This window comes from Struthio camelus, chromosome 2 (genome assembly GCF_040807025.1).
Source record: "Struthio camelus isolate bStrCam1 chromosome 2, bStrCam1.hap1, whole genome shotgun sequence".
NCBI classification, from domain to species: Eukaryota; Metazoa; Chordata; class Aves; order Struthioniformes; family Struthionidae; genus Struthio; species Struthio camelus.
In genome coordinates, this window is record NC_090943.1 from 48,154,992 (window position 1) to 48,180,020 (window position 25,029).

At 37.3% G+C, this 25,029-nt stretch overlaps 1 protein-coding gene across 3 annotated transcripts in view; it reads right to left on the reverse strand.

Annotated features, from left to right (window-relative positions):
* The window catches only part of ABHD5 (abhydrolase domain containing 5, lysophosphatidic acid acyltransferase), a 32,037-nt gene that overhangs the window by 5,579 nt on the left and 1,429 nt on the right, over positions 1 to 25,029 (reverse strand). Inside the window, exons 1-5 of one of the 3 annotated variants that reach the window (XM_068935537.1) lie at positions 20,861 to 21,075; positions 8,260 to 8,345; positions 7,606 to 7,978; positions 4,183 to 4,337; positions 511 to 622 (exon numbers count right to left, since the gene is read on the reverse strand). In XM_068935537.1, coding sequence (XP_068791638.1) covers positions 511 to 622; positions 4,183 to 4,337; positions 7,606 to 7,978; positions 8,260 to 8,345; positions 20,861 to 21,072 — 938 coding nt within the window. In that variant the 5' untranslated portion in view covers positions 21,073 to 21,075. Of the gene's footprint in view, positions 1 to 510; positions 623 to 4,182; positions 4,338 to 7,605; positions 7,979 to 8,259; positions 8,346 to 19,038; positions 19,068 to 20,860; positions 21,076 to 25,029 lie in introns of those variants that run through there. The other 2 variants (XM_009687898.2, XM_068935538.1) reach the window with 2 other exon arrangements.

Genomic DNA, 25,029 nt, shown 5'->3' on the forward strand with positions numbered 1-25,029 from the left:
TCCCCATACCTTGAACTACCTTTAAATTGGAATATATGTGCCTTTTGGTAACACACACAGAATATACAATAGTACAAGAAGTTGGGATTTTTGACAATTAAAATAATGAGTTTTCAAGGTTTGCATGTAAATTTCAACATAAACGGTCTACGTTTTTACAGTAGTGAGTGCTAACACTTAAAAGTACGAGATGACATTCTTTCAAGGTTTTTAAGAAAATCTTTACAAATTAAATCAAGATCCAGTTTTGGATTAAAAACTAGTGCCCAAGAGCTCTCTCAAAATTAAAACATAAGTAGTTTGAAAGAAAAAATGAGGATAGCCTCTACATTTATCAACTTCTGATATTCAGAAAAAGTACAATCCTCTTTTTCTTCTTCAGTTAATAACCTAAATGCTACAGTACAAAAAAAATAGCACGCACACTGATACCATGACCATTGGAGGGAGTAGCATGCACTCAGTAAATGAGAGACAGATTTCAAAACACCCTAGGAAATTCATACTCACCTGGGGGTCTGTACATTGCAGTGATAGATATACTCAGTCACAGTGTTATCATCAAACATTGATGAATATTTTCGCTTGAAATCTGGTCTTAAACGCTGCACGAGGCTTAATCCTGTTAAACAGAAAACAGTATTATAGGAGGAGCCAGTACAGACAACTTCATCAGCTTGCTTAACGCTTTTCATTACAACCCGCCAAACACACTTCCTTGAAGCTTGTGGCATGTGGTGATTTCTAAGCAACGTTTTGCTTCATCACTTGCATATCTTAGTAAAACATGATGGCCAAACATGATTGCATCAAATAAGAAATAAACATTAATATTCTAAAGGATTTTATGCTGCATTGGAACAGTGGCAATTCAATCCCTGCTGAATAAGTTCGGGGAACGTTTGTGAAGGGCCACTTCAGCAACAGAAGAAACATGCAAAGGGGATCAGCAAACAGGCTAAGCAGATTTTTTTTTTGTCACCAATTTAGTTTTACATGATACCAACACCTTCCTCCCCATTGCTCTGGCAGCACTAGGTGAGACAAAAGCATCTCATCTTTCAGAACTGAAAGGCACTGTTGAAAAAAAATGTGTTGTTTTTCCTCCTTAGATATGACTATATTCTCCTTTTACAAAACAGTTGTCTTCTGAAGTTAGTTAATCTCACTAGCATTTAGTGGAAAGAACAGAAGTCTATGCTGAAGAACTGGTGTAGAAACCGTGATATGAGTACAGGACATAAGAAGTGGTATAAAAGAACAGATTTAAGTTAGGAAAGCTGTTTTCTCCATGCTTTCTTCATAGCCAAAGTAGAGAGGTAGGTCCCCTCAGTGACCAGTTCAGATCATGGGAAGTTAAGCTCCTGTTCTGAATCCCTTTCTCAAGGAATGTGTCTCTTCTAATTGGCCAGGCAACTCTTAGGCACAAGAGCCTCAGCAAAGGCTAATTTTAGTCTATGAATATTATTCATCTCTTGCTGAAGATGTAAACCTCACAGCTTACCACTTAGGTTTATCAACAGAAAATACTGTTGTTAATCTATGCAATTAGGATGATGTCACTTCTCCCTACCTGTTCCAGGCCAAAGGCCTGTGACTACTTATGCAGACCTTGTCAGAGCGATCCATGCTTTTGTAACCTTGAGATTAGACTATTGCAACATGCCCTTACGTATGCTTTAAATCAATTTAGAAAATGAACACTGTACAAGAGGAAACAATTCCCTTTTGAAACAGAGATTTAAGTCACAAGATGATGAAGATTTTGCAAACATTCTGAAATTTGTTCTATTGCCTGTATTTTCTCTAGAGAGTTCAATTGTTAGGTTTTTGGTTTGGTTTGGTGGTTTTTTTTTTTTTTTTTTGGAACATAAATGTTACAGCTGGTCTGGAAGAAGAATACCTGGGAGAGAGAGACTAGTTCTGTTGTGTCCTTCCCTACTACCAGTATAGAAGCCACAGTATCTCCATTTCCAATAACTAGGGGACTGAAAGTCTCCTCATTTTAGAATTCACTTTCCATTTTGTTAAAAAGCAAATGAAAAAGTGTTTTGATCTGTGGGTCAAATTGGAAAACTGTTCTCTTTCCCTGGAAATTTACAGTGAGAGAATGAAATAAGGAGTCAAGATACCCTGGAATTAATTTTGGAATGAAATCACACTGATTTATTCTTAATGTTTACCGAAGACACCCTCAATTGCGTGGCTGATGTTTCCCGCAGCGTCTACGGAAATTCTAAAAGAAATATTGACATTAAAGACTAAGTTCTAGAGAAGGATGTGGTCACAGTGATATTGGTGTTGCCCTGAGCAATTTTAAGCATTCAGCTCTAGCAATGGAATTCACAAGTCCAAACTAAGCACCTAAAACCTCTACACTGTGAGCTTACTGGTTGACTGTCTAGTTAAGTGAAGGAAAATAAGTAAATCAACTAATTGGAAACTATTTTTAGAAAAAGGTCTCTCAAATTCTACCTTTCTCCCAGGTTTAGGTAACTGCCTACAGGTCTGAATAAATATCCATGTGATACCACCATGATACTCCAAGAACCCTGTCTCCACTTTAATGCCTAACATAAAACTTTGAACATGAGCAACTGGCCCTATTGTAAGCATCAAAGAGCTATGCCAGCCCAGCAGAGTGAGCACATGATCATGAAGAAGGAAACTGGGGTTTGGTTCAGTGCCTTTATCAAGTTAGGTTAAATGCCTGTTCATGCCTGTCTCCCAGGACAGTGTCTTAAATTTGCACTTCTCTATCCGAGCACTATGCCTCACCTGTCAAAAATTATATGCTATGTCAGTGCTGAAAAACTTCTTGAAAAACTGAAGTGAGAAATGGATGGAAAAGGATGAAAAACACTGCCCTCAACATCAACCTACAGGAAAGGCTAAGTTTGGGATACCTGTGCAAAAGAGGCCTCATTCTGCAGCCTGGTTATGACTGCATTTACTTGGTAAGGGAAGCAACTTCAACTTTGAACTCTTCCACGTGTATTGATTTATGCACACATTTGTTATCGGATAAAATTCATAAATCAATATTTACTACTGAATACGCTTCAATTCGTTTGGTTAACCAAATTAAAAAGCATTTTACTTAAAATTTTTCTACAAAATATGTTGCTTGTCTGAAGAGCTAATTACTTTTGTCATGCTTCTGAACACAATCAACTATATCAGCATATTAAAATATGTATTTCATACAAAAAGAATTAAGAAAAAGATGTGGTTTAAATGTAAACAAAGACTAGAAGTGCCACTAGTTTCTATTTAAACTGAACACTAAAAAGGAGGGGAGAGGTGAATGATAGCAGATAGAAGATATTTCAAGAAAAACAGTAATAAACAAAAAGTTATTTATAACTTATAAGAGGTCTTTTTCCAAACCTCCTCAAGAGATACCCTGTAATATAAGGAGTAATAAACAGATAACCTCTTTCCCTCAAGAAGGAACATACATAATTAATTTAAGAACTGGCACGAATCTTGATGTTTTTAAACAGGCCCTCCTTCCCACTCCCCATACAATCTAAAACCTTACCATTTCTGCTCCCCTGTACCTATTCCTAGGATTAGGGCAAATAGAGCTTATCTAACATCCTGTTAGTGCTGTTGAAGAGATGCAGAAATACAAAGGGCAAGACTGCCACTGTAACATAGGACTTGGCTGAGAGGAAAACGACATATAGAAAAAAAAAAAACTAGTTTCAACTTAATGTCTCTAAACTCAGGCCAAAGACAAACGAATTTCTGAGAGACGGTATTCTAATGTTATCCTAATTTGAATATGCTGTTTGTCAATCAAACTGCAAATAGAAGGGAAACCAAATGGACTGTGATTGGAGGCAACTAGAAAAAAAAATGGACGGAGGGAAAAAAAAAAAAAGGTTGTTCACACTGATACATCCTTGTCAGGCCTCCCCAACAGATGCCCACATAATCTATCTCACTATAACTGCAGCCTAAAATAAATACTATAAATTATTGTATCAGTATTTCTAATAGAAAGATCTTGCCCTCTTGTCCTAAAGAGTTCATTTTTCTCAAGCCCTTACACCTCTTCCTCCATTTCTTTTCTCTGCGGGTGATAAGAGCTTGCAACAAAGCTTCTCTTAATGTCGTAGCTGCCCCAGCTTTATGTCCAAAGAACAACAGTATTCAAGAATAGCTAACACTTACCAAAGGGTCCTGCTATCCTCAGCCCAGCTAATGGATTAAATGGACTCAATATAGCTCCTAGAGCTTTGATCCAGATTGGAATTGGTCTTTCTTGTTCAGCATTGTCAGGCCTCTCTGGAAAACCCCATGGCTCCACTAAGATAAGGTGCTTTACCCTGTTGGCAGAAAAGGTTCAGAGGTTTAGACATTAATTTTTCTTAGACTGAGAAAGACGGTGACTTGCTATCTGTGCATTATGCAACCTGCTTTACCTGTTTCACCTCTATCGTAGTGGCCTATTACCTAATATCTGACTCACTGATGATTTGGCTTTTCAATGCTACTTAATGAGAGAGAGAATGCAAAGCTCCTTGCCAGTATTTGTATTCTATTGTGCTACAAACATAATGCAAGTAATCATATTTAAAAACACCAGAAACTTAGTTAATTTGCAATTCAAAAAGAATATCAAAATTGGAAAGAGAGCATGATTTAAGAAAAACGAAAGTTCATGTCAAAAAGAGAAACTCAGTATTCAATAGATACCTACCGTGATACACGTTTGGAAAAAAAAAAAAAGGGTTAGCCTCGCTTCTGTCTTTAAAAATGGCTTATTCCACGTATTCAGTCAATATTAGCAGCAGTTTAATTTGAGACAAAAAGAGAATGGTATTTGTTTCATTTAAAGTAAACTTTTTGAGGTCTTTCTTTTCCAAGCTATATAAGCTTTCTGTTCTAAAAGGATGCAATTTATCTAAAAGATTATCCTACTGAAGTAAAATCTGAAGTGAGAGGCAGATCAAAATTAGATGTCTTCTAAATTTATTGATTTAGTTCACAAATAAACTTTAGAGACACAATTTATAGAATTATCTTTCAAAGGAATCTCAGCACAGAAAGCATAGTAGGAGTCTCCAGCACAAGCAACTATCAATCATTTCATCCTGTCAGTTCCCTTCAAACAAAAAATTTACTTCATCTTGATGAATTTGAATCATCCATTTCTATTTAATCCTATAATACACCTACTCTAAGAGGACTGTACTTGACACTGCTGATTTCTGAGAATGTGACTCTTCAGTACAGTTTTGCATATTTAAGGTGATTTTGCCTATGGTACAGCTTCATCAGTTTTACTTTTTTTCTTCATGGCTTCCTTCTCTTTCAAAGCCATGAGATTAGATATTAAATAAAGCAGAGTTTTGTTAATGTCTAAAACGATTTCAAAAGCGATTCTGAAGGCTATTTCTGGGCTGTAATTGGTTGGGAAACCAAAAATCAGCCCTTGAAATGAAGGGTTAAAAAGGTTTAAGCTTGCAAAGATGTTTCTTAGCTGTAAGTTCAGCCATGAGTATATTCGCACACAGCAACAAACAAGGATAGTAACAGAGGACTGGGTGAAATTTAGCTATATAAAGCAAGCAGGAGAGATTGGAAGGCTAAGGAGGGCAAGCAATGAGAAGCAGCTCAGGACTACTAAACATTCTGTGCACAAACTATAGCATTAAATATAACATAGCATATACATAAATCAAAACAGAGTAAGTTCTTTTCAGGTTTGGCTTCTTAATAGTGTCCTTGCTGTATGCAAGTCCTCCTTTTCGTAATCAAGCCTAAAAGATAACCAAGGACAAAGGGAAGCTCACCAGGAGAAATACTTCCAAAAGCAATAGTCCAGGAGTTGCGTTATTTGAAAATCATGGCTCCCCACCACCTCCCCACAAATCTTCTATATTGGAAGCTTTCTGGATGAATAATCTCAGATTATGATGTAAGATGATGTTCCGTGCACAACTTTGATACTACATAGTAAATTAACAGATCATCTAGACCTGGAGAAACAGATCTGCTTTCCTAACAATATGTATGGAGAATCCCTTAAGCTTCTAATGCATTGTTAGATAATCTTATTGAAGGCTGCCCTATATTTATCACTTCATCCAATACTGTCTTAAGACCCTACCAGTAAACGTGCTAATTTGAAAGAAATGTTAGTTTAATTTCAGAGAAATAACATTAATAACGCAAGAGCACAAACTAACCCCCCCACCCCCCCACCCCCAAATTAGTTAAACCTCAACTTAAGCACAGGGAAGCCTGAAAACACAGAAGTGTTGCTTTCAATCTAAATCAGATGACAGAAACAATATCCCATCCCACAGGAGCCATCTATAAATACTCTAGAAGAAAGGGCAAGAAACTTGCATAGTATCTCCTACAGGAAACTCATTCCAGTTAGTTAAAGTTGTTGTATGCCCAAAAGGATAAGAGGTTTATATCCCCAAAGCACAGGACAGCATTTCTTGAACTGCTCTTCACTGGTACTCTGCATTTAGACACACACCTACTTTCAAACATCATTTCCAGCAGTATGTGCCAGCTGTCCCACATTCGGAAAGAAATAGCCACTGTTTCAGGAAAAAAATGATTTTTTGGAATTTATTATAAAATATCCAAATTGGAGAGAAAGGTATGTATACAGTGTAAATTAACAGTATATAAAAGAATAAGATATTTGTTCTGTATAGTATACAATCTGCTATGAGATTTGGAGAGCTACACTTATTTTCACACTTTTAGCCCAAACTCAGTAATCAAATACTAGGAAAAATAAATCACATCAGAAATCTGATGCATCTGAAAATACGTTATTTGGTACTGATAATTTTTTTTCCATTCTGACCCATACAGAGCAATAAAAGAGTAGTTAATCAGAACTGTATATAAAAATCTCATTTGCATAGATTACACACTGGAAGCAGGAGGCCGTTAAGTTTTTCTAGACAAAAACAACGTCCTTTCTTGCTACAGAAGGACCGCAGGTGGTGAGATCCTAGCTCATCAGGGGCTATATAACCAGGCTATGTCAAAAAAGAGGCAAGTTATCAGTTTAGGGGAAAAAATAGATTAGCTGTTGACCATGACGTGACTGCAGAAAATGCTGACTGCTGCAGCTGGATTGTTTTCCAACAGAGAAACAGTAAGTGGCATACAGACAATTTAAATCAAGCAGTTGCCAAAATTATTTTTATATAATCATGCTGGCACCAGGCTGACTGCCAGCACATAGGCATGAACTACCTTGGAGGATCAGGTTCATAAGTTGCATTGTTATCCATGATAATGGGAAGTTTGGCAGAAATAGCCCTGTTTTCCCTTGACAAACCTCAGTTTGATCAGAGATGCCATAAAACACTAACACGTAATCATGATCTTTCCTATTTAGCCTTACAGCATAGCAAGGTGATGTTGAATAAAACCAACAAGGTACAGAAAAGTACACTTGAAGCACCCACGATTAATACCTTAGGCTTAAAACTCAGTATCAAGTTTCTTTAAATCAACACAGTCATCTACTTAAAGAACCTGATCAAATTAAATCTGTGGCAAAGTCACTAGTCAAACACAGAAAAGGAATTCCTTCATTCCTTTATTTTCACATACCTTGATGGGTACTTTAATGAGTAAGCAGCAGCCAGGAATCCACCTAGATTGTGTCCAAGTAAAATCATTTTTTCTAACCCCACCTCCCTTCTCCATTCTTCTATGGATTCCACAAACTGATTTTCTGCTTCCCGAGCATCAGTGTCAAAGTGTGGTCTACTGCTACGTCCAAATCCCAAGAGGTCAAAAGCATGAATGGTCCTGTTTTCACAGAGATCTTCAAAATTGAGAGCCCACAGTCCAACACCTCCTCCAAACCCATGAAGGAGAACGAGTGGGGTTTTATGTGAAAGGTCCGCAGAGAATGTCAGTGTCCATATTTTATTTCCATTAGATAGGTACACATACCGTTTATTGTATGTGCTTGCAATACCTGAAGAAAAAGGGGGAAAAGATTGATGTTGCGAGATGTGACTGATAAAACATAAAGTACATTCTATGGAAACCAACTTTTGAAACAGGAGATCCCTTTCAAAACAAAGATCTTGCAATCAAATATCACAAACAAGGTAACACTGAAAATCTATTTCGAAACCTGTTTATTTCATCACAGTGCTGAAGCCACATTTAAAAACTTAAAATTATTTTTAATGGAAATCCACAGAAAATCAAGTCATATCTATAAATCTTTAATTAAAGAACAAACAGACTTACATTTTAGCATTCTGTCTTCAGCCTCTTTAAGATGCAGCAGTGATGTGGGGCACCAGGTAGGAAGCCAGCTGAATAACCATCCTGACCTACAACAGCAATAAATAATATAAATTTCCTGAGTAAGTTAGTCACATTCTGCACCATCCGAAGCTTGGAAGGAGCTTCATTTGCTGCTCTTCCTGAAAGAATACAACTGAATTACATATCATGTAGGGCACCAGAAAGCTATAGGAAGGAATCCCCTTTCTCCTGACTTTGCGGTGGTGTAATGATCAGGGGTGTTCTTTGAACAATGCGCTGTCTCTCCATTATCTATTCCTTATTAGAGTGTGCTGATCTACCTCTGCCAGAGCAGGCTTCTCCTGAGAACCTGGAGATACTGGTCCTCGCACTGACTCGAGAAGCTTGGCAAGAAATATGACTTCCTGGGGGGAAAAACACTTCCTGCGGTTTCCAGACTCCTTTCAAGTTCCCTTGGAGGTCTGCCTATACACACACTACCCTGCATGAACCCACTACTTCCAAAAAAGCAATATACTTTGTGTTTGCCAGCTTCATCTGAATTGACTCATACACTAGATAAATTTAAAAGGTGAAACCCAAGTAGCTTTATTCTAGCAAAGCAAAGAAACAAGGACCTTCATTATAAACTTAGAAACAAAGTCACAGGAAAGTCACAAAGTCAAAGGAAAATAAAATAGCAATTTCAAATACCCCTAACAGAATCTACTTCTCCAGCTGTCACTTACTATCTTTGTAGTACTCTCTTAACCGTAAGAGCAGAGGGAATAACTCAGCTACCAGCATCATCTCACAGATGCTGCTCCAAAGAACTCAGCAGTTAGGTTGCCAGGCTAAGGTTGTAACCACATCTTAGGGCAACAACTCTTCCAGGTGCTAATTCACCTCTTTTTTCAAGATGGAATCCTCTTTTCCCCTCTCTCACCTGTTTTTATGCTTAAACTGACTCAGGCTACTTCTTTCAGTGAGAAGGCTGCAACTGTAGGACCCTGGACCATTACTTATGGAGAAAAAGAGGAGGTCACCGAGTTCACAATCATTTTTCTTTCTTTAGCTCATTTTTCCTAGATTGAATTGCTTTCCAGATGGCTATAATGTTTTCAAGATTGAATGCTAAAGTATTAATCGTACAACAATTAACGTTAAAGACCAAAAAGCTACTGATGTCCAAATTTTCAGAGTTTACAGAACACATTAGTAACAAATTACAGATCTGGCCTTTCAAGTTCTTCATCCACAGCCCCTTTTCCCCCCACCTTTCTAGGGGCTTGAGCTATCACAGCTGCATAACTATTTAAGTTTATGATACAATACGGCAGGTTTTCTGAGAACGCACCAAGCAACTGCAAGCAGCACAGTTCAGATTCCTAGAAACATATCAGGGGATATCAGAAGAGAAGCATCTGATCAAAAACAATTTATCAACCTATCACCCACTGTTACCCAACATGATTTACTTTTCTAAGCATCATACCGATGTCTGGCTTTTCTGTAAATAATCTTCCTAAACCACCAGAATTCTAGAATCATTTTAATGGTGTAAATCTCCCAGAACTTGAAAGCGAAGGCCATATGTTCTTTCAGATGCCTCATGCAATCTAAGGACGGAAGAAACTCAGCATTTTACAGGAATGGGTATCTAAGTAATTTGCTTCCACATGAATCCACATACTTATCTATTTAAAAGTAATGTTTTAAGAGATTAAAGCTGACACCAGCCAAAAGCAATATAGCCAGCAAGTAACTGTTAAATCTGAGTTTAACACTATTGTGCTATAAAATTGTGTCCAATTTTATGAACTATTTAGATAAATTAAACAATAGCTATATCACTACTCTTTTAAGCCAAACTTTTTTTTCTAGTGATGTGCTGAACTTGACATTTTCTTTCACAATTCTCAAGTCAGAAGCATAAAACCTAGTCACTATTTCCCTCAAACCAAAATGACATGGAATATTTCTTTTTCAGGGAAAGCCCGGCATTAGCAAAAAGAAGTCTTTAGAGTGTGTTTTTTAAAAAAAAAAAAAAAAACCAGAAATGTAGGTTCTGTTACAACATGGAGGTTGTAACATTATAGATTCTCACTCTGTCATCTGTTAGCTATGAGTACTGTTTATAAATACTGTGATTTCCATTCAGATGAGACATCACATACATGTACATCTTGATGAATAAAGTAAGTAAGCTGAAATGCTTACAGTAAAAATTATGTTTGGAATTCAGTCATTCTGTAGTTGCTGAACTGAGAGAATAAATGAACAAGACGTCCTGTCAAGAAAGTGATGGGAAGAATTTTAGGGAGGAAATACTTACTCCTTTGCTTTTCCTCACCCTCTCCTTCCAAAAAACAATTTACCACATTTCTAGATATTATCTCTATGTGGAGAACAATCAACTATTTATCCTGGCATTTGAATAATTTCTTTGGCCTAGGTACACTCTAGTCTTCCAAAGGTATAATTTATTTTGTACATCTGTGCTAAATGTGTCTTCTAAACGAACGACTGTTAATTGCTTATGTGACTTACCATTTTTATTTCTGTGATATAAAGTTAAAACAGCTATGTAATATCAAAAAGGAAAGAACAGACCTTTCATGAGTTTCCCCATCAACAACGGAGATAAAATATGAAAGAAAATTAAAGATTTCAGCAGTAGTTTTACGTTATAAACGAGCTACCCACTGCCAAAAGAGGCAGACCCCACTCTGTTCTCATCACCAAACGCCTTCTGGACACTTTCTTTCTTTCTTTCTTTCTTCTTTTTTAAACCAAAACTAGGATCTTCTACTTTGAGGAGTTAAGAAGTCCACTGGGCTTAGCTGCTTGCCATATAAAAAAGTGCAAAAAAAATCTGGCAACTGCTAGCCCACATTGCTATCATTTTCATACCGATTGTACACAGTGGGGTCACACATCAAATTACAAGATACTTAACTAGTGGAATTTAACCTATATTTTCTTTTGTGGCCAAGCAGTAACACAAACCACTTTGCACATTCCTGCTAAAATAAGTAATAATCAGTAGGGTGCAGAGGGCACAGCCATGCCATAGGAGCTTTCCTTGCACTCTGCATCTGGGGTCACTTACTTTCCCAATCACCTGAAAGCCCTGGAGGCAGGTAAAATCAGTGGGGAGCGGGAGAGGATTTGCTGGCCCCCTTGATGTTCAAAGAACCCATGTGCTCTGACAACAGACCAGCATTGTTACCTAACTGCTGGTAACTTCTTGTAACACATTTGGGACAGAAGACCAGAAGGTAATAGGAAACCCCAGAGACAACCCCAGAGACAATCTAAAGCCACTAAATGGCTTTAGATATGGAGAAGGTCTATGTCCCTGTGACAGGCTGTCGTTGGATCATTCTACTAACAGACAGCCCCAATCACATCATTATTCAATATACAATCAAAACCAAACAAAAGAATACCATACAACGTAGTTTAATTACAGAGAAACCCTGCTTAATCAAGTACAATGTTCTTACTTTTACTGGGTGAGTTGGATGTTTGTGAACCACCCAAAACAGGAGATTCTCTCACAGATTCCTTAAAAAGAAGATGTCTCTGACAAAAATCAAAATCTTTATGATTAGGTAACACACAGTTGTATAACAATTTCGCCTTGTGTGATTAACTTATTAACTACACTGTGGACTGATTTCAATCTATTTTGCCAGACTCCTCTCTGTTTTTAATCAATTGGACTCTGAGTTTGAGATCTGATTTAGAAAGCACTTACCATGCCACTTTGGCCTCCAAATAACTTAATGAAGACCTTATTCTGGGGGTGCACAAAGATTTTACATCACCTGTTTCCAGAGCTGGACAATCAACTAGGAAGGAATAACACAGATGTTCTGAGGGAGCAACTTCTCAAACCGAGCCAGTCAAACCAGACTCCCAAATATACTAGTCTCAGAAGAGACATTAGAAGTTCATTATCTATAAATAGCACAATCGTCAAACTCCATTTGTATGAACAGGCACAAACTCCAAAACTTGAAGTTGGAAAATGAGACCTAACTTCACAGCTACTCTTTCCCAAAGGAAAATTCAAAGCTGAGAAGCTATGTTCTTTTAAGGTGTTCATACACATAATTCTTAGTTGTATTTCTGCTTCGTTTTTAACTGATCATTCTAAGTAGTCTGAAATGGCTTAAGACTTCAAGAGTTTCTGACTACGTATATATAAAGAAAAATCAAAGAATAAATGAAAGGTGATGATCAGGCAGCAGCGTGCTTCTGCTGTTCTTTCTACTAAGGCTTAGAAGCGATGGGGAATATTACTACAGTTTCCCAGCTCAAGCTCAAACATGAAAATGCTCCTGTTGTGGCTTTTTGAAGGTAGAGGAAAAAAATCTATTCATCCAAAGTTGTTCAATCTAAATTGAGAAAACTGCAGAAATCCTATTCCACTCCAGCAAGAAATATACTATAGACTTTTTTGACTGACCTATCAACTACAGTCCTCTTGGCTGAAGGAGTCTCATACGTAAGCATGGTCAGGCTGAAAGTATTAGGATTTAGAGGATACCAGAACATGCTACTGCAAGGCAGACAACTTTTAACGCACAAAACATACTCTTCATCTGTACAAGCATAAGAAAGGATACAAGTATGAAAAATAAATTATGATTACTGCCTGCAAAAATCCAGGGAGTAAAGAATAACTGAATATTGTGTAAAGTGCAACTAATAACATTAAAGCAGCTAAGGAAAAGAGTAATTTGAATCAAATACTTGCTGTCGTAGTACAGCTAAAATTGCCCAAGGGTAACTTTCAAAATAACTACGAATCAAGTAAAGGCAGAGGCACTGTGAAGCTGACCCACCCATCCATCTCCACTGATTAGGTCAAATCAGATGAAGAATGTGGCAAATAGGTAACTCAGATACTATCATTCTGTCAGTTCGATTAATCCCATTTAGTTGGATGAGAATCAATTACATGCAAGACAATTGGTGGATTTATGGCAAGTTACAAATTTGACAGATTCCACAAAAAGCTCGTGAAAGCCTGCGTTAACACTGAATGATTGAAAATATCTCTTGTTATGCTGAGGTAGACACTCAAACCGTTGAGCTGTCCACCTGATTTCTGGCTTGTAATGTGGATTTCCAAAAAGAAGCACTACCATATAAAGACAGTTTCAATGTTCAATAAACTCTGTCTAAGAGATATAAATACACATATATGCAGCATAAATACACACACACACATATATATATATATATATTCTCTTACTTTTCAAGCTTATAATTTACTTATTCACATTAGGGTTATAAGAATGTATTGCCTTTGAGATGTATTAGCCTTAAAACCATTCAACAAAGGCATTTTCCCATGTACAAAATTGTTGTAGAGCTAGCTGTATTAGTCTGTGGAAAGCCTGTGTGTTAAAAAATAAAACAACAACAAAAAAAAAACCCCAAAAGACAGAACACCATTAAATCAGAGTAAATGGGAGCAATACCATTTGCTAGAAGATGATTTGCTCACTTATTGAGATGACATATGCAGAGGTTTTTCTATAGTGCTGAATATAAAATCTGCTTTTCACTATGTATCTTGAAATTAGTAAAGTAACTAAAACTCTCGGTATAGACCAAAAAGTAGGCATTGAAACGTCTGTCAGTGCCAGGAGTGTGGAAAACAGAATCTCCTATCACAAAGATTACTTAAAGCAGCTGTAAAACACTGGACTTACAAATGACACCACTCAGAAAATTAGGGCTTAACATATACAACAATTATGCAATAACTCTTTCATAAACAAAGCATTAAGGGAATGCAACTAAATGCAGAACAACAGAACTGTATTTCTGTTTTTTATCTTGCTGTCAGTAAATGAACATAATAAATATTTTTAACTGCACTTCTGCAGACAATGTTGCTACCAAGATTTGAGCTATGGAACAAGCTCAGAAACTTTAAAAAGTTGAAACACTGAGCAAACTCACTGGTGAATATATTAGAATCAAGCTGATTTTTGGAAAACCCCAAACAACCCTCTCCTCTCCTGACTTCCAGAAGTAAATTCAGCTATTTATAAAGAAAGAAAAAATAAAAACATATTCATGCAGAGAATTTGTTGTATTGTTTCTTCCTAACACCAAGATGAATGCCATCATGATTTTCAGGGCCATCCAGCTGGCATGGCTGTTATGAACATCAGCTGATTTGACCTAGGCCCAAATGAAAAGAAGCTTGCATATAACAGAAAAACAAGAGTTAGGTAATTCAAGAACAGCTCCGGTTCCCTCCTCTGGTTTCTGCACACAGTATTCTTGAAGTACTTTGCTAGCAAAGCAATTCAAAACTGCAAATGTTTTGAAATCTAAATATGATAAGCACCATAAGGCTTACTCTTCTAAGGTCTCAAGTAAGCTCGTCACACACAAAATACTTAAGCACTGCACCTCAGTGAGACTAGTCATATATTTAAATGCTCCACTGAAGTGAGGATATGGTGCTCAGTATTTTATCAGAACAAACCATATAGATTTACATATTATCGTTACTCCATACATAACTTTCAAAATAGATTGATATCAAAAGAATGGAACAACTACTGCTCTGGTTTTAACATCATTTAAAACTTCAGGGCAAAGCAACTCACCCAGACTCATTTATTGTTATAGAAATACTAGGGAGGGGCAGGAGTAAAAAGAATAGCCTCAGGTGTTCATAATGGGGCAAGAGTTCAATATATCCAGCATAGGGCAAAGTGCCAGTTTTAAAAGTAAAACATTGTCTTGCCATTATGCTCTCTATAGTTAACACAGGATTTTATATGCATAGATGTTTAAGTGAGATACCTAAGAGATACTCTTATGGTTTTTTTTTTTAAAAGGAACAGCAGAAGTAAGCCTGTTTACTGGAAGTTTTCTGCATTTTCCTCAGCATCAGTAACAGTCTAGGTAAAATCTAAGAGGTCAGTAGGATGTTGTTTCTGCCATCATCAACAATAAACAAGTTATCAGAGAAAATTCTGCTTTTGGTCACTAAATTTCAAGTTTACTTTTCCAGTAATAACCTGAAATAATACAAAGTCAAAGAAAGAGTCAAGGATGGCAGAAACAAGTAAGAGTGTGCGCGTCAAAATATCAGAGAGAGGCAGTAGGTTTACATCTGGCTAATTCATGCCTAAACTAGTGTTAAATTGTACACTTTTCCTTTCCCATTTTATTAATTTAATGGTTTGCAACACCAGAATACTGAATATTGTTTACATGGCTGATTATGGCAAGAATAAATGTTTCTTTATTATTATTTCCAAACAACACTGTTATTACTTACAAAACTTTATTGTTTGAAGTACAGAAAAAATATTTCTCTCCGCAGCATTCACTATACTCAAGCCCCATAGTGTTCTCTACTTACTCCCAGGAGAATTTCCCTTGATTGTAGGTTGTTTAACAAAGCACTGGAAAAAAAAAATACTTTGGAGAAAAATGCAATAAAGCTATTTCAAGCTAGTATTTGAAAGAACATGAAAACATATTTTTAAAGCCAAAGCCACAAGAACCTGATGACGAGGAGCAGCAAAGAAATATTTATTAGACATAAACCTTTGCCTGATTAAGTTGACTAGAGTTAATCTTCAACATTAGTTTGTTAAATGATGAAAAGCCTATTTTTAAATGAGGAAGATAAAACACAAAGAAGTCTGTATGTTGGTCCAATTCTGAGAAGCATCCTATTTCTGCATTTTCATTCCTGCCGCAATCAGTATGAGGTAACCTGGGAGGTGCGATACCTGATTCTAAGGCCATCATCACTGGCAGTAGATCAGATCTAAAGGCTTACTACTTGCTCCATTTGGCCAGTTCAACTATTTTTGTGGCTGCTCTCTAACTGAGATTTCTGAACTAGTTCAGCCTAAAGAGAAATTATGTTTTAAACCAGATAATTCTAGAGATCCAGCTGACAGAGAAGTGAAACAGTTAACCAGCAAAGCTATGTGCTAACAAGGTGGAAAAAGCCTGACCAGTGAGGGAAGGTGGAAGATGGCAAGCTTTTAAGCCAGAGCTGCCACTGACAAGACAGTTAATACATAACCATGACCTCAGTCAGACCGTTTGGATTTAACTGGCCAGGGACATCTCAGGGACAAGGCTCAGGATACGGTTTCATTAAAGCTTTAACAACATAACTAATTTAAGGACTCCTTGTAGTCTTTCATCCGTGCCCCCAAGGTACAACATGTTCTTCAGTGCTTCAGGTTTCTGAGAATGATGAATACAGTCAGAATCATTCCAGCACACATAATCAATACACAATGACTCTTATTGCAAAGGCTGCATATCCGGGGCACAGCTTTTGCACGTAAAGTATAAGCCAGGTGTAGTAACCACAAAAGTAATTTGAATGGGATGTTCCAAGGACAAAAACTAAGTTTTGGCAATTACAGACAAATAGCAGGAGAAGAAATGTATTCCATTGATCCACTTCATGATTATCACGTAAAAAGACTGAACACGTTGCAGTCCTCAGCGACATCAAGACTTGAGGAGCATACTAAAAAGGCAGGACCCAGAAGCGAGAATTAGGGGTATGGGAAAGGAACACAAAAAAACCCCAATCCTTTAACAAAGGTCTGTTCAGCATTCTCATGAGGTGACAAAAAATATAGGACATTGATGTAAATGAGTTTTATGGCTAAAACGGAAACCACTTTTTTCCCCCAGATGGCATTATAAGCCTGCCTGTAAAGTTCTGTTTAGAACAATTTCAAGCCAAGATGTTCCATGCAATCAAACATTGTGAAACTCTTGGCTACTTCAGTAACATTAAAATAGAAAGCAGTGTTTTGAAAACCTCTGCATAATATTTCTAGGAAGTGTAATGTACATCAGCCCCATTTCAACAAAAAGCCCACAGTAGGTTATTGCAGAATATTGCTATATTAGGTCAGAGGCAAAAACAATGCATTCCTCATGTATTTACTGCATCTTGAACTCTGTGTTCAGAACATTCGACATCAACATTAATGCAAAAATGCAGAAGCAAATTTTATTACTCTCTCTACTTATATGAACAGTGATATACAGGACTCATACTTAGCAAAATTAACCTGAGAATGTAAATGCGGTAAATCATAAGCAATGAGTATTACCTGGCTATTTTAGTGATATTCAAATTCCCCATGATGTTAAAATTCATTTGAGCAACCTGAGCATTCAGGCAGCAGAGGACTTATCGTACAGTTTTGCTCTCTCCCATGCTGAACCTCAGCTGTAGGTGAGCATGGCTATATAGCTTACATCATTGTTTCCTCCCCCAAAATACATTTTATTCTCTGTCTCCCAGTATTGCCTTTCACTTTTTATCCATATGTAATTCCTTTCTATACCTTTTTGTCATTTCTTCCGCCCCATTTCTAGGTATATGCAAAGGTGTCCATTCCAGGGCACAGATTTAAGCAGCATGTGTTCTTTCAGTGAACGCCACACGAATAAAGCTTATCAGTGGACTGCTGCCTGTGCCTGCACCCTGTAACTCTCATACTGCTTACAAAATAAACTGTGTTAGTGTCTAGTGCAAGGAACCATTAAGAATGTTTGCAGTAATGAGGAAAACATGCACATGCTTTTGGTCAGGCAGCTATTCCTTATTCTTATCACTGCCAACTGCTAAATAGGCTCTAAATCTCTCGAAAATTGCAGTGTTCTATCTCCTTTCAAAACATCAGATATACTCCTCTCCTAACTCCACAGTCTGGTTAAAGCCAGGTCACAAATATACTACAGAGCAGAGAACTAATTAATTCTAACAGGTTTTCAATAACACTGTTCCCCTCCCTAACTTACAACATACTCCCTAACATATAAGCATTTCCCCTTAAAAACTTTACAGTACTCCAACTGCTAACAGTAAGAGGGTAATCAAGCCCTCAATTATTTCCTTCCATCTTTTCTAATGACTCACATTATATCTCAATTTAAAAGCTAAAATCAAAGACGATCTAGGGAAAAATCATATTAGCGACTACAGACCACGTAAGAAAGAATACAGTACACAGAGATAAAGATGCAGGTACAGCGCAGAGAGAAGGGGGAGCTGCCAGTCACACAACAACTGTTCAACCTCGTGACAGAGATTGTGCGTGGAACACACAGCTTTGGTACTAGTGAGGATCTACACCCCTTCAACTCCACCACAGTAAATTCACATCTGATAAAACTTGGCATTGCCACAGTAATCAAGTGTTGTTACAAACATCACATTGTACATCACATTAAGAACTTCTGAAGTGTATTATTAAAATAAATAAAACGATCATTTTCAGGTATTACATAATTTCCTACTACTCTCATTTTATTCACCTACTGATATGTTCTTGGTGCCCTTCAGATATTGCATAACCTTAAATAAAATAATATATTAATAAGTAAATACTGTTTCAACCTCATTTATCAGCCTTCTAATATCTACCTTGCCAGAGGCCCACATTTCAGACTATCCTTGAGTTGCTTCAAATTGAACAAAAATAAAATACATACGTAACAAGCATCTTTTGTAAATCTACATAATTGTCCACTACGCCATTTATCTTTTGTTTATATTCCTTAGTGCATTACACACAATTTGGATCACAACTTAAATAGGAGATGGATACACATTTTTATTTTCCCATAAAGAACTGCATAAGAACACAGATAAAAGACTATGTAAAGAATGCAATTATTTCACCTAGCTCCAAACATGCTATACACCAAACCCCATTTATACCACACCCTTTCACTGCATACCTTTGGAATAGCATCTACATTGTGTCTTTTTACCACAGTGCTACTTCTTCCTATGTCAAATTGCAGTACTCAATGTTTTGACCTACTGAGCCTAGCCTCCACTTCTTAGAAAACCCTCATGAATACTGTCTAGGAAGTACCCAGTCCCTCCCATTCTCCCAGAAACTCAAAGATAGTTTTGTTTACATGCCTAGATTGCAAAATTTTTAGAGGTCAAGGGAAGTGCAAATAACCTTAAAAACAGGTAAGAAGATCTAACAGGTCTAAAAAGCCATTGCATCAAATGTTCTGCTAGGGAAAGGTATTTTTATTTTTTATATATATACACACACACACACGCACGCACACACACACACACAATTAATAAGCCTTTAGACTCATGTATAATACTTACTAAATGTCATCAAGAAAAAAGTTCAACAATAGTCTGTTAGTACTAGCCCACCCCATCTCCTTTTTTTGCATTGTAATCCCTTTCTCTTCCTCACTGCAATGTATTAGTGGACTTTCTCATTGGCAAGAGGTGCTCTTGCAACTTTCTATTAGAGAAAGCATTTCTGGGATATCTCTCCCCCTCATTTCTGTAACCTCACATGATCCTCTGTTTTCTGTTACAACTCATTCAGAAAATCTTCCTCCTTCACCCTTCATCTCCATGTTTTCTTCTTGTCACTCAAGGATTTACCCTTAAATTCCTCCTCTTTTACCCTCTTAACCTTATTCCAGAGTGACTTCATCCCATTACATAGCTTCACTGACACAAATATCTCTCTTCTCCACTGACCTCTCTCCTGCAGTTCAGCCTCTAATCTGGATCCATTGGTGCCAATGTAAACTGAGCCACTCACCTTTCCTCCCATGCCCTCTTCCCTCTTGCTGTCAATACAAATTATGGACAAAAAACTATCCTGAAAGAATGTCAGAATTGCAAGTAAACACTCAAAAGTTATGAAATTTGAAAATCAAAATTTCCTCATCAAGTAATCTTAGTAAGCCACCAGAAAAACTATTAGACCTGCTTTTTTCCTCCCTCCTCATCAACCAGGAAAGTTCTTCAGATTTTCTCAGTAACGTTTAGAAAACCTGTAGCTGGTGGAGATCCTCCTGGCATGGACCCTGTCCTTTTTGGAGGGCTAGGTCTCTAACCGGGCCTATAAGGCAAGGCTTAGTATAATGTCAACAAAACAACAGAACTCTGGAACAGCACCGATCTTCAAACAGGCTCCAGAAAACTTAGAATTTATCCAAAGGTATGCAATACTGGCAAAAGTTTGTGTTACGCTACGATCCCCAAACCTTTCCAATAGTAACTCCAAAGCTAGTTTACCTTCTCAGTTTGAGAGTCCCTTTAAATTTCCATTGGGCTTATGACTTCAGTTACTCAACAGGTACTGGAATCCTAATCTGGTAACTTCCATACTAAACTGTTTGCTTGGTAAACATAAAGTTTCCACTTTATCCACAGTGCCAGCAGCAGACTTCCTAATGTTGGCTTATTAATCCTGCATTACCCCCAATTAGTAACATCTTAAACGTAATTGAAAAGCTACTCTATAACTGCTATCCTCCCCCCTCCACTCCTCGTTGTCTTTCTGAAATGTAAGGACTTGAGCCAGATGACTGATAAATCTAGTAGGATTTTTAACAGGGGATTTCTGCTGTAACAGATGACTTGGCCAGATAATCACTGAAGGAGAGCGGGAACAGGTAACTTCAGGCAAGATACTAAAAGTACGTTCTCTGTAATGGTATCTGTAAGAATTCTGTGTCCGTTTACTAGATATTTGAAGCGTGAACCACATGCAACACAACTGAAGATTACCTGGGTTTACTTTCAGGCCTGGTAGTGACAGTGAAAATCATGCACTTGAATACTGCTTCGCCTAGGATGGGAACCAGTGTTTTCATCATATGCAACTGGAAAAGAACAACTGAAAAGATTCGCCGTGGCTCGAAAAGAACTATTGAGGGGAAAAGACCTTCTGCAGCTCCCTGGAGTATGTTGGTGATGCTTCTTCTCATGTTGTCTAACATAAGAACAGGTTTCAGAAAGAGTAGAGGAGAAACTAACTTGTGGTGTTCAAACCTCTAGATTATGATTCCTGAGGTAGTCTCCCTTAAGAATCATAAAGAACTATGAAGAACTAAACTCCCTGAAAAATCATAAAAGTGTGTTTGCTGAGCTATAAACTGAAAGTGTGTCATGCCCACATTTATTTTTATTTTTTAATAAACTGTGAAAGGAAGTTCAGGGGCCTCCCTGAGGTCTTATGAACGCATCTTGACCAACTGCTATTTCTTCCCTGCTGGGTTCTTTGGCAAGTCCTTGCCAGCAGCTCTATCATATCATTCCCTGCTACGCTGAAAGAGCATGAAAGACGGTAGGCAAATATATAAATGGGTCTATCTGAATCTAAAAATCCATTTCACAAACGTTAGTACATCACGTGTAACAATGGAGGACCACTCCGGAAAGGAGAAAGAGAATGAAGAAATCAAAAAGTAAGAAACTGTCCTCTAAACCTCTGTCCTAAACTTGATTCAAGGAATATCCAATAAACAAGAGAATCCAAAGAGCAGTCAAAACCAAGTAAAGAGCAGACCATCTACTCCTATATATTCACTGTAGTTTTTCCCCTCCTTGTTCAGTAATGTTTGCCCAGAAGCCTGAATACTACTATTCTAATTCCCTAATGTGCTTATTTAAGCCTCTCAAGGGAGCATTTACATGAAATTCTTCCTTGTCAGGGATAGGGAACACACTATCACAATCATCTTTCTTCTGTCACTGGAATGAGAAGATAGCTCCTATCTTTTTACCATCTCTTTCCTTCTCTCCCTTGAGTTTGGGTGGGGGGAGAAGAGCTATCTTTCTGATGACCACAGACTTTCCTCTCCCAAAATCACACAAGGATAGGAAAACTGTTTGAGACAAGCTTATAAACGCTTGAAAACCTGCTCATATGTATACTTTCAGATGACTACACAACCGGAATGCAAAAGGCATTGAGCACTGAAGTTACAACTTACACAACCCTACCAGTGAAAAAGACAAAATCAAAAAAGAGGAAGGAAACATCCTTTTTTCCTTCTTTACACGCGCTATCACAATGAACTTCTTATGTTTCACTAACTTTAAAAAATGGAAGCTGCAAGTCCCAGACTTGCTGCTAGTTCTCTGTGCTATACGACAGGCCTTTGGAAAAGGCTCCTTTCACAAAGGAAAAGAGAAAGGATTGTGCTTTCAGCAGCCCATCTGCTTAAGGTTTGCTTTAAAATCTAGATGTTGAAACCAGCAAGAAAGCAAGCAAAAATCTGAATTCAGACTGCCCCTTAAAAGTACGCTTTAATATCACTATCTTACTAAAAGATAGACATAGGCTGTATAAGGTCTGATACAATATTCCTCTTCTGCTTTAATTCAATAACTTGCTTCTATAATTTGTAAAAAGAATACTGTAACATTTCAAACCGCATACCCAAAGAATCAAACACAAACAAGCCTGAAGGATAACGGAAAAATAATTGTGATTATTGGTGTTGCAGTGACATTTACAGTATATGTTTTTAAATATTATTCTAAGCCACTATTTTGTGAGACTACAGGCCACATGCAAACAATTTGATGTAGGCTTTTAAGTGCAGACCCCTCTACATTTTTTTCTTTAGAGAAAGTTAATCCACTTATCTTGGAGGGAAAGAAAACAGTGCTCTGTCTTTGGGATTTTTCCCAGATATGTGCATATACTTAGTAGCTGCTATTACTAGTTATTTTGTAAGCCATAAATAGTCCTGCTGAATCCAGAATGAACATAAGTGAATTCAATATTGGCAAAAGGATTATGCTAGGCTGATTGCCTCACAGGCAGAAGTCTACTTCTGCAACTTATACAGAGAAGGTTCAAGGCCGCGAAGAGGTTTGGAGTTGTTAGTAAGTGACATGTTAACCAAGCAAATGCTCCCACGATGAAGACCCAAAACATCTGTTTAGTTAATTGTCCTGACCTGGAATGAGAAAATGTCATGAATATCTTTCAATTAAGACCATCTAGGAAGTTACTGAGATACTGTTGCTCCATTTTCACCATACTTGTACAGTTACCAGATTTCAACAAATTGGGCATGTTGCAAAACAAGATAAGTAACACTAACTTTTCAGGCAAATAAAGTAAACGTCATATTTATTTTTCAGATATACTTGTCACTAACAATTTAATCTAGGGCTTTAATGGTATCTAATAATTCTTCCTCTCATTGTCACAGAGTTTTAAAACCAAAAGTATTTAACATATTTCACTCATTTATAAGTCTTCTGTGGGTACTGAGCTTTGCTCAGCTTGAAAGGATGAAGAAATGCTAATTTTGACTAATATTAGAAACAGAACAATAGTGCTAATAACCTGGAGCATTAACATTTCATCATAGCTAATGTTGTTTTTGAAACCACAGAGAAGAAGCACGAGATTTTATTCTTATTCTTAGAAGTCTTTAGTGAACCGGGGAGCTTACTCTGAAAGATTTCACATTAAACGTACTGACTGCTCAGAAGAGGGGCACCGACATCATCTTCAAAATTAAGTCCCTTTAAAAGCTATCCAGTTGAGCAAACCATGATGAGACTGTCATAGTCCGTTTTGAAAACTTAGTCTATGATTCCTAACGCTATGCCCAGACAGTCTAACATTATAATCCTGCAATTCTGATAGGTTACAGAAGTTGAGGGCACTTGGCACTATTTAAGCAGCACTCAGCACTCCATGTGATCAAATAAGGCAGCTAATACAGTTCAGGCTAATGCGCTGAATGAACATATAAACAAAACAGGTTGAGGCAGAGCTATTTTAAGGCTCTGATTTAGAAAACTCGTAAATCATCAACAAGAGGCTTTACAAATGACGTGCATTTTATGAATGTGAATAGATAAGAAAGTCATCTGAACGCAGAACCAAGAAGGGAAACGTAGTTTAAAATGCAAGTAGTAACGCTGCAGAAGGTATAAAGAAAGAAAAGATATAAAAAAAGCTATTTTAAGTTTGAGGAAAGGAGGACCAAACAGAGAAACAGACCAGACCAAACTGCACAGGGCTTTGCAGGTGAAGTCTTTCAAGCTTATCCTAAAAAACAGACTACTGTGTGTATATGGGTATAAAGGCACGACAGCGAGCTGAAGACATGAAAAGATGAATAGTCCAGGTTTGGTTAAATTGAGCTGGCAGCAGACAACATTCAAGACGAAGTATCAAAGCCAGAAGTCGTAAAACGGGCTAAATAGAGAACAAGACTGATAACAGAACAGACATACAACATGACCACACGCAACAAATATTATCCTGCATATGAAGTCATGAATACACAGCATGACTTTCATGCTAGCGGTTAAAGGATTTTAGGTGGATTTCCTCAAAAAAGGTAAAATTTAATTATGAAAGGAAAGAAAGAAAAAAGGAAAGAGCAAGAGTGGGTTTCTGGGGGCCAGGAATCAGTCATGTGATACCTTACATGAACGATGGAGATAAAGGAATAAAGGGAAAAATGTTTGTATATAGCACATACAAAGTACATATGCTTATCTGACTGAGGGAATACAGCATATGTATGACTACAACACAATTAGATACACTCTGATGGAATATTGTTTAGACTAAAAGCACATATAATGATGGAAAACTAGGAGATAAGTGATAAGATTAAGAAGTATGTTTTATGAATAAAAAAGACTCAAAGACAGGATGATTGTATATTCCATAGTGCAATAAGGGAAGGCAGAAAATACATTTTGGAGCAATAGAAAGATATCATGTCTGTCCTGGCAGCTGAAGTGTACAATGAGAAGTAAAACATACACTGAAGGACAAGGCATGAGACGATATACACCAATAAATAATAGGGGGACAGAAGAAGAGCGGAGCACTATTTAATAACTTATGGAACCATTTGCATGTACATAGTCTGAAGACGCAGTGCAGGACTACGTAGCATCAGGAGAAGAGT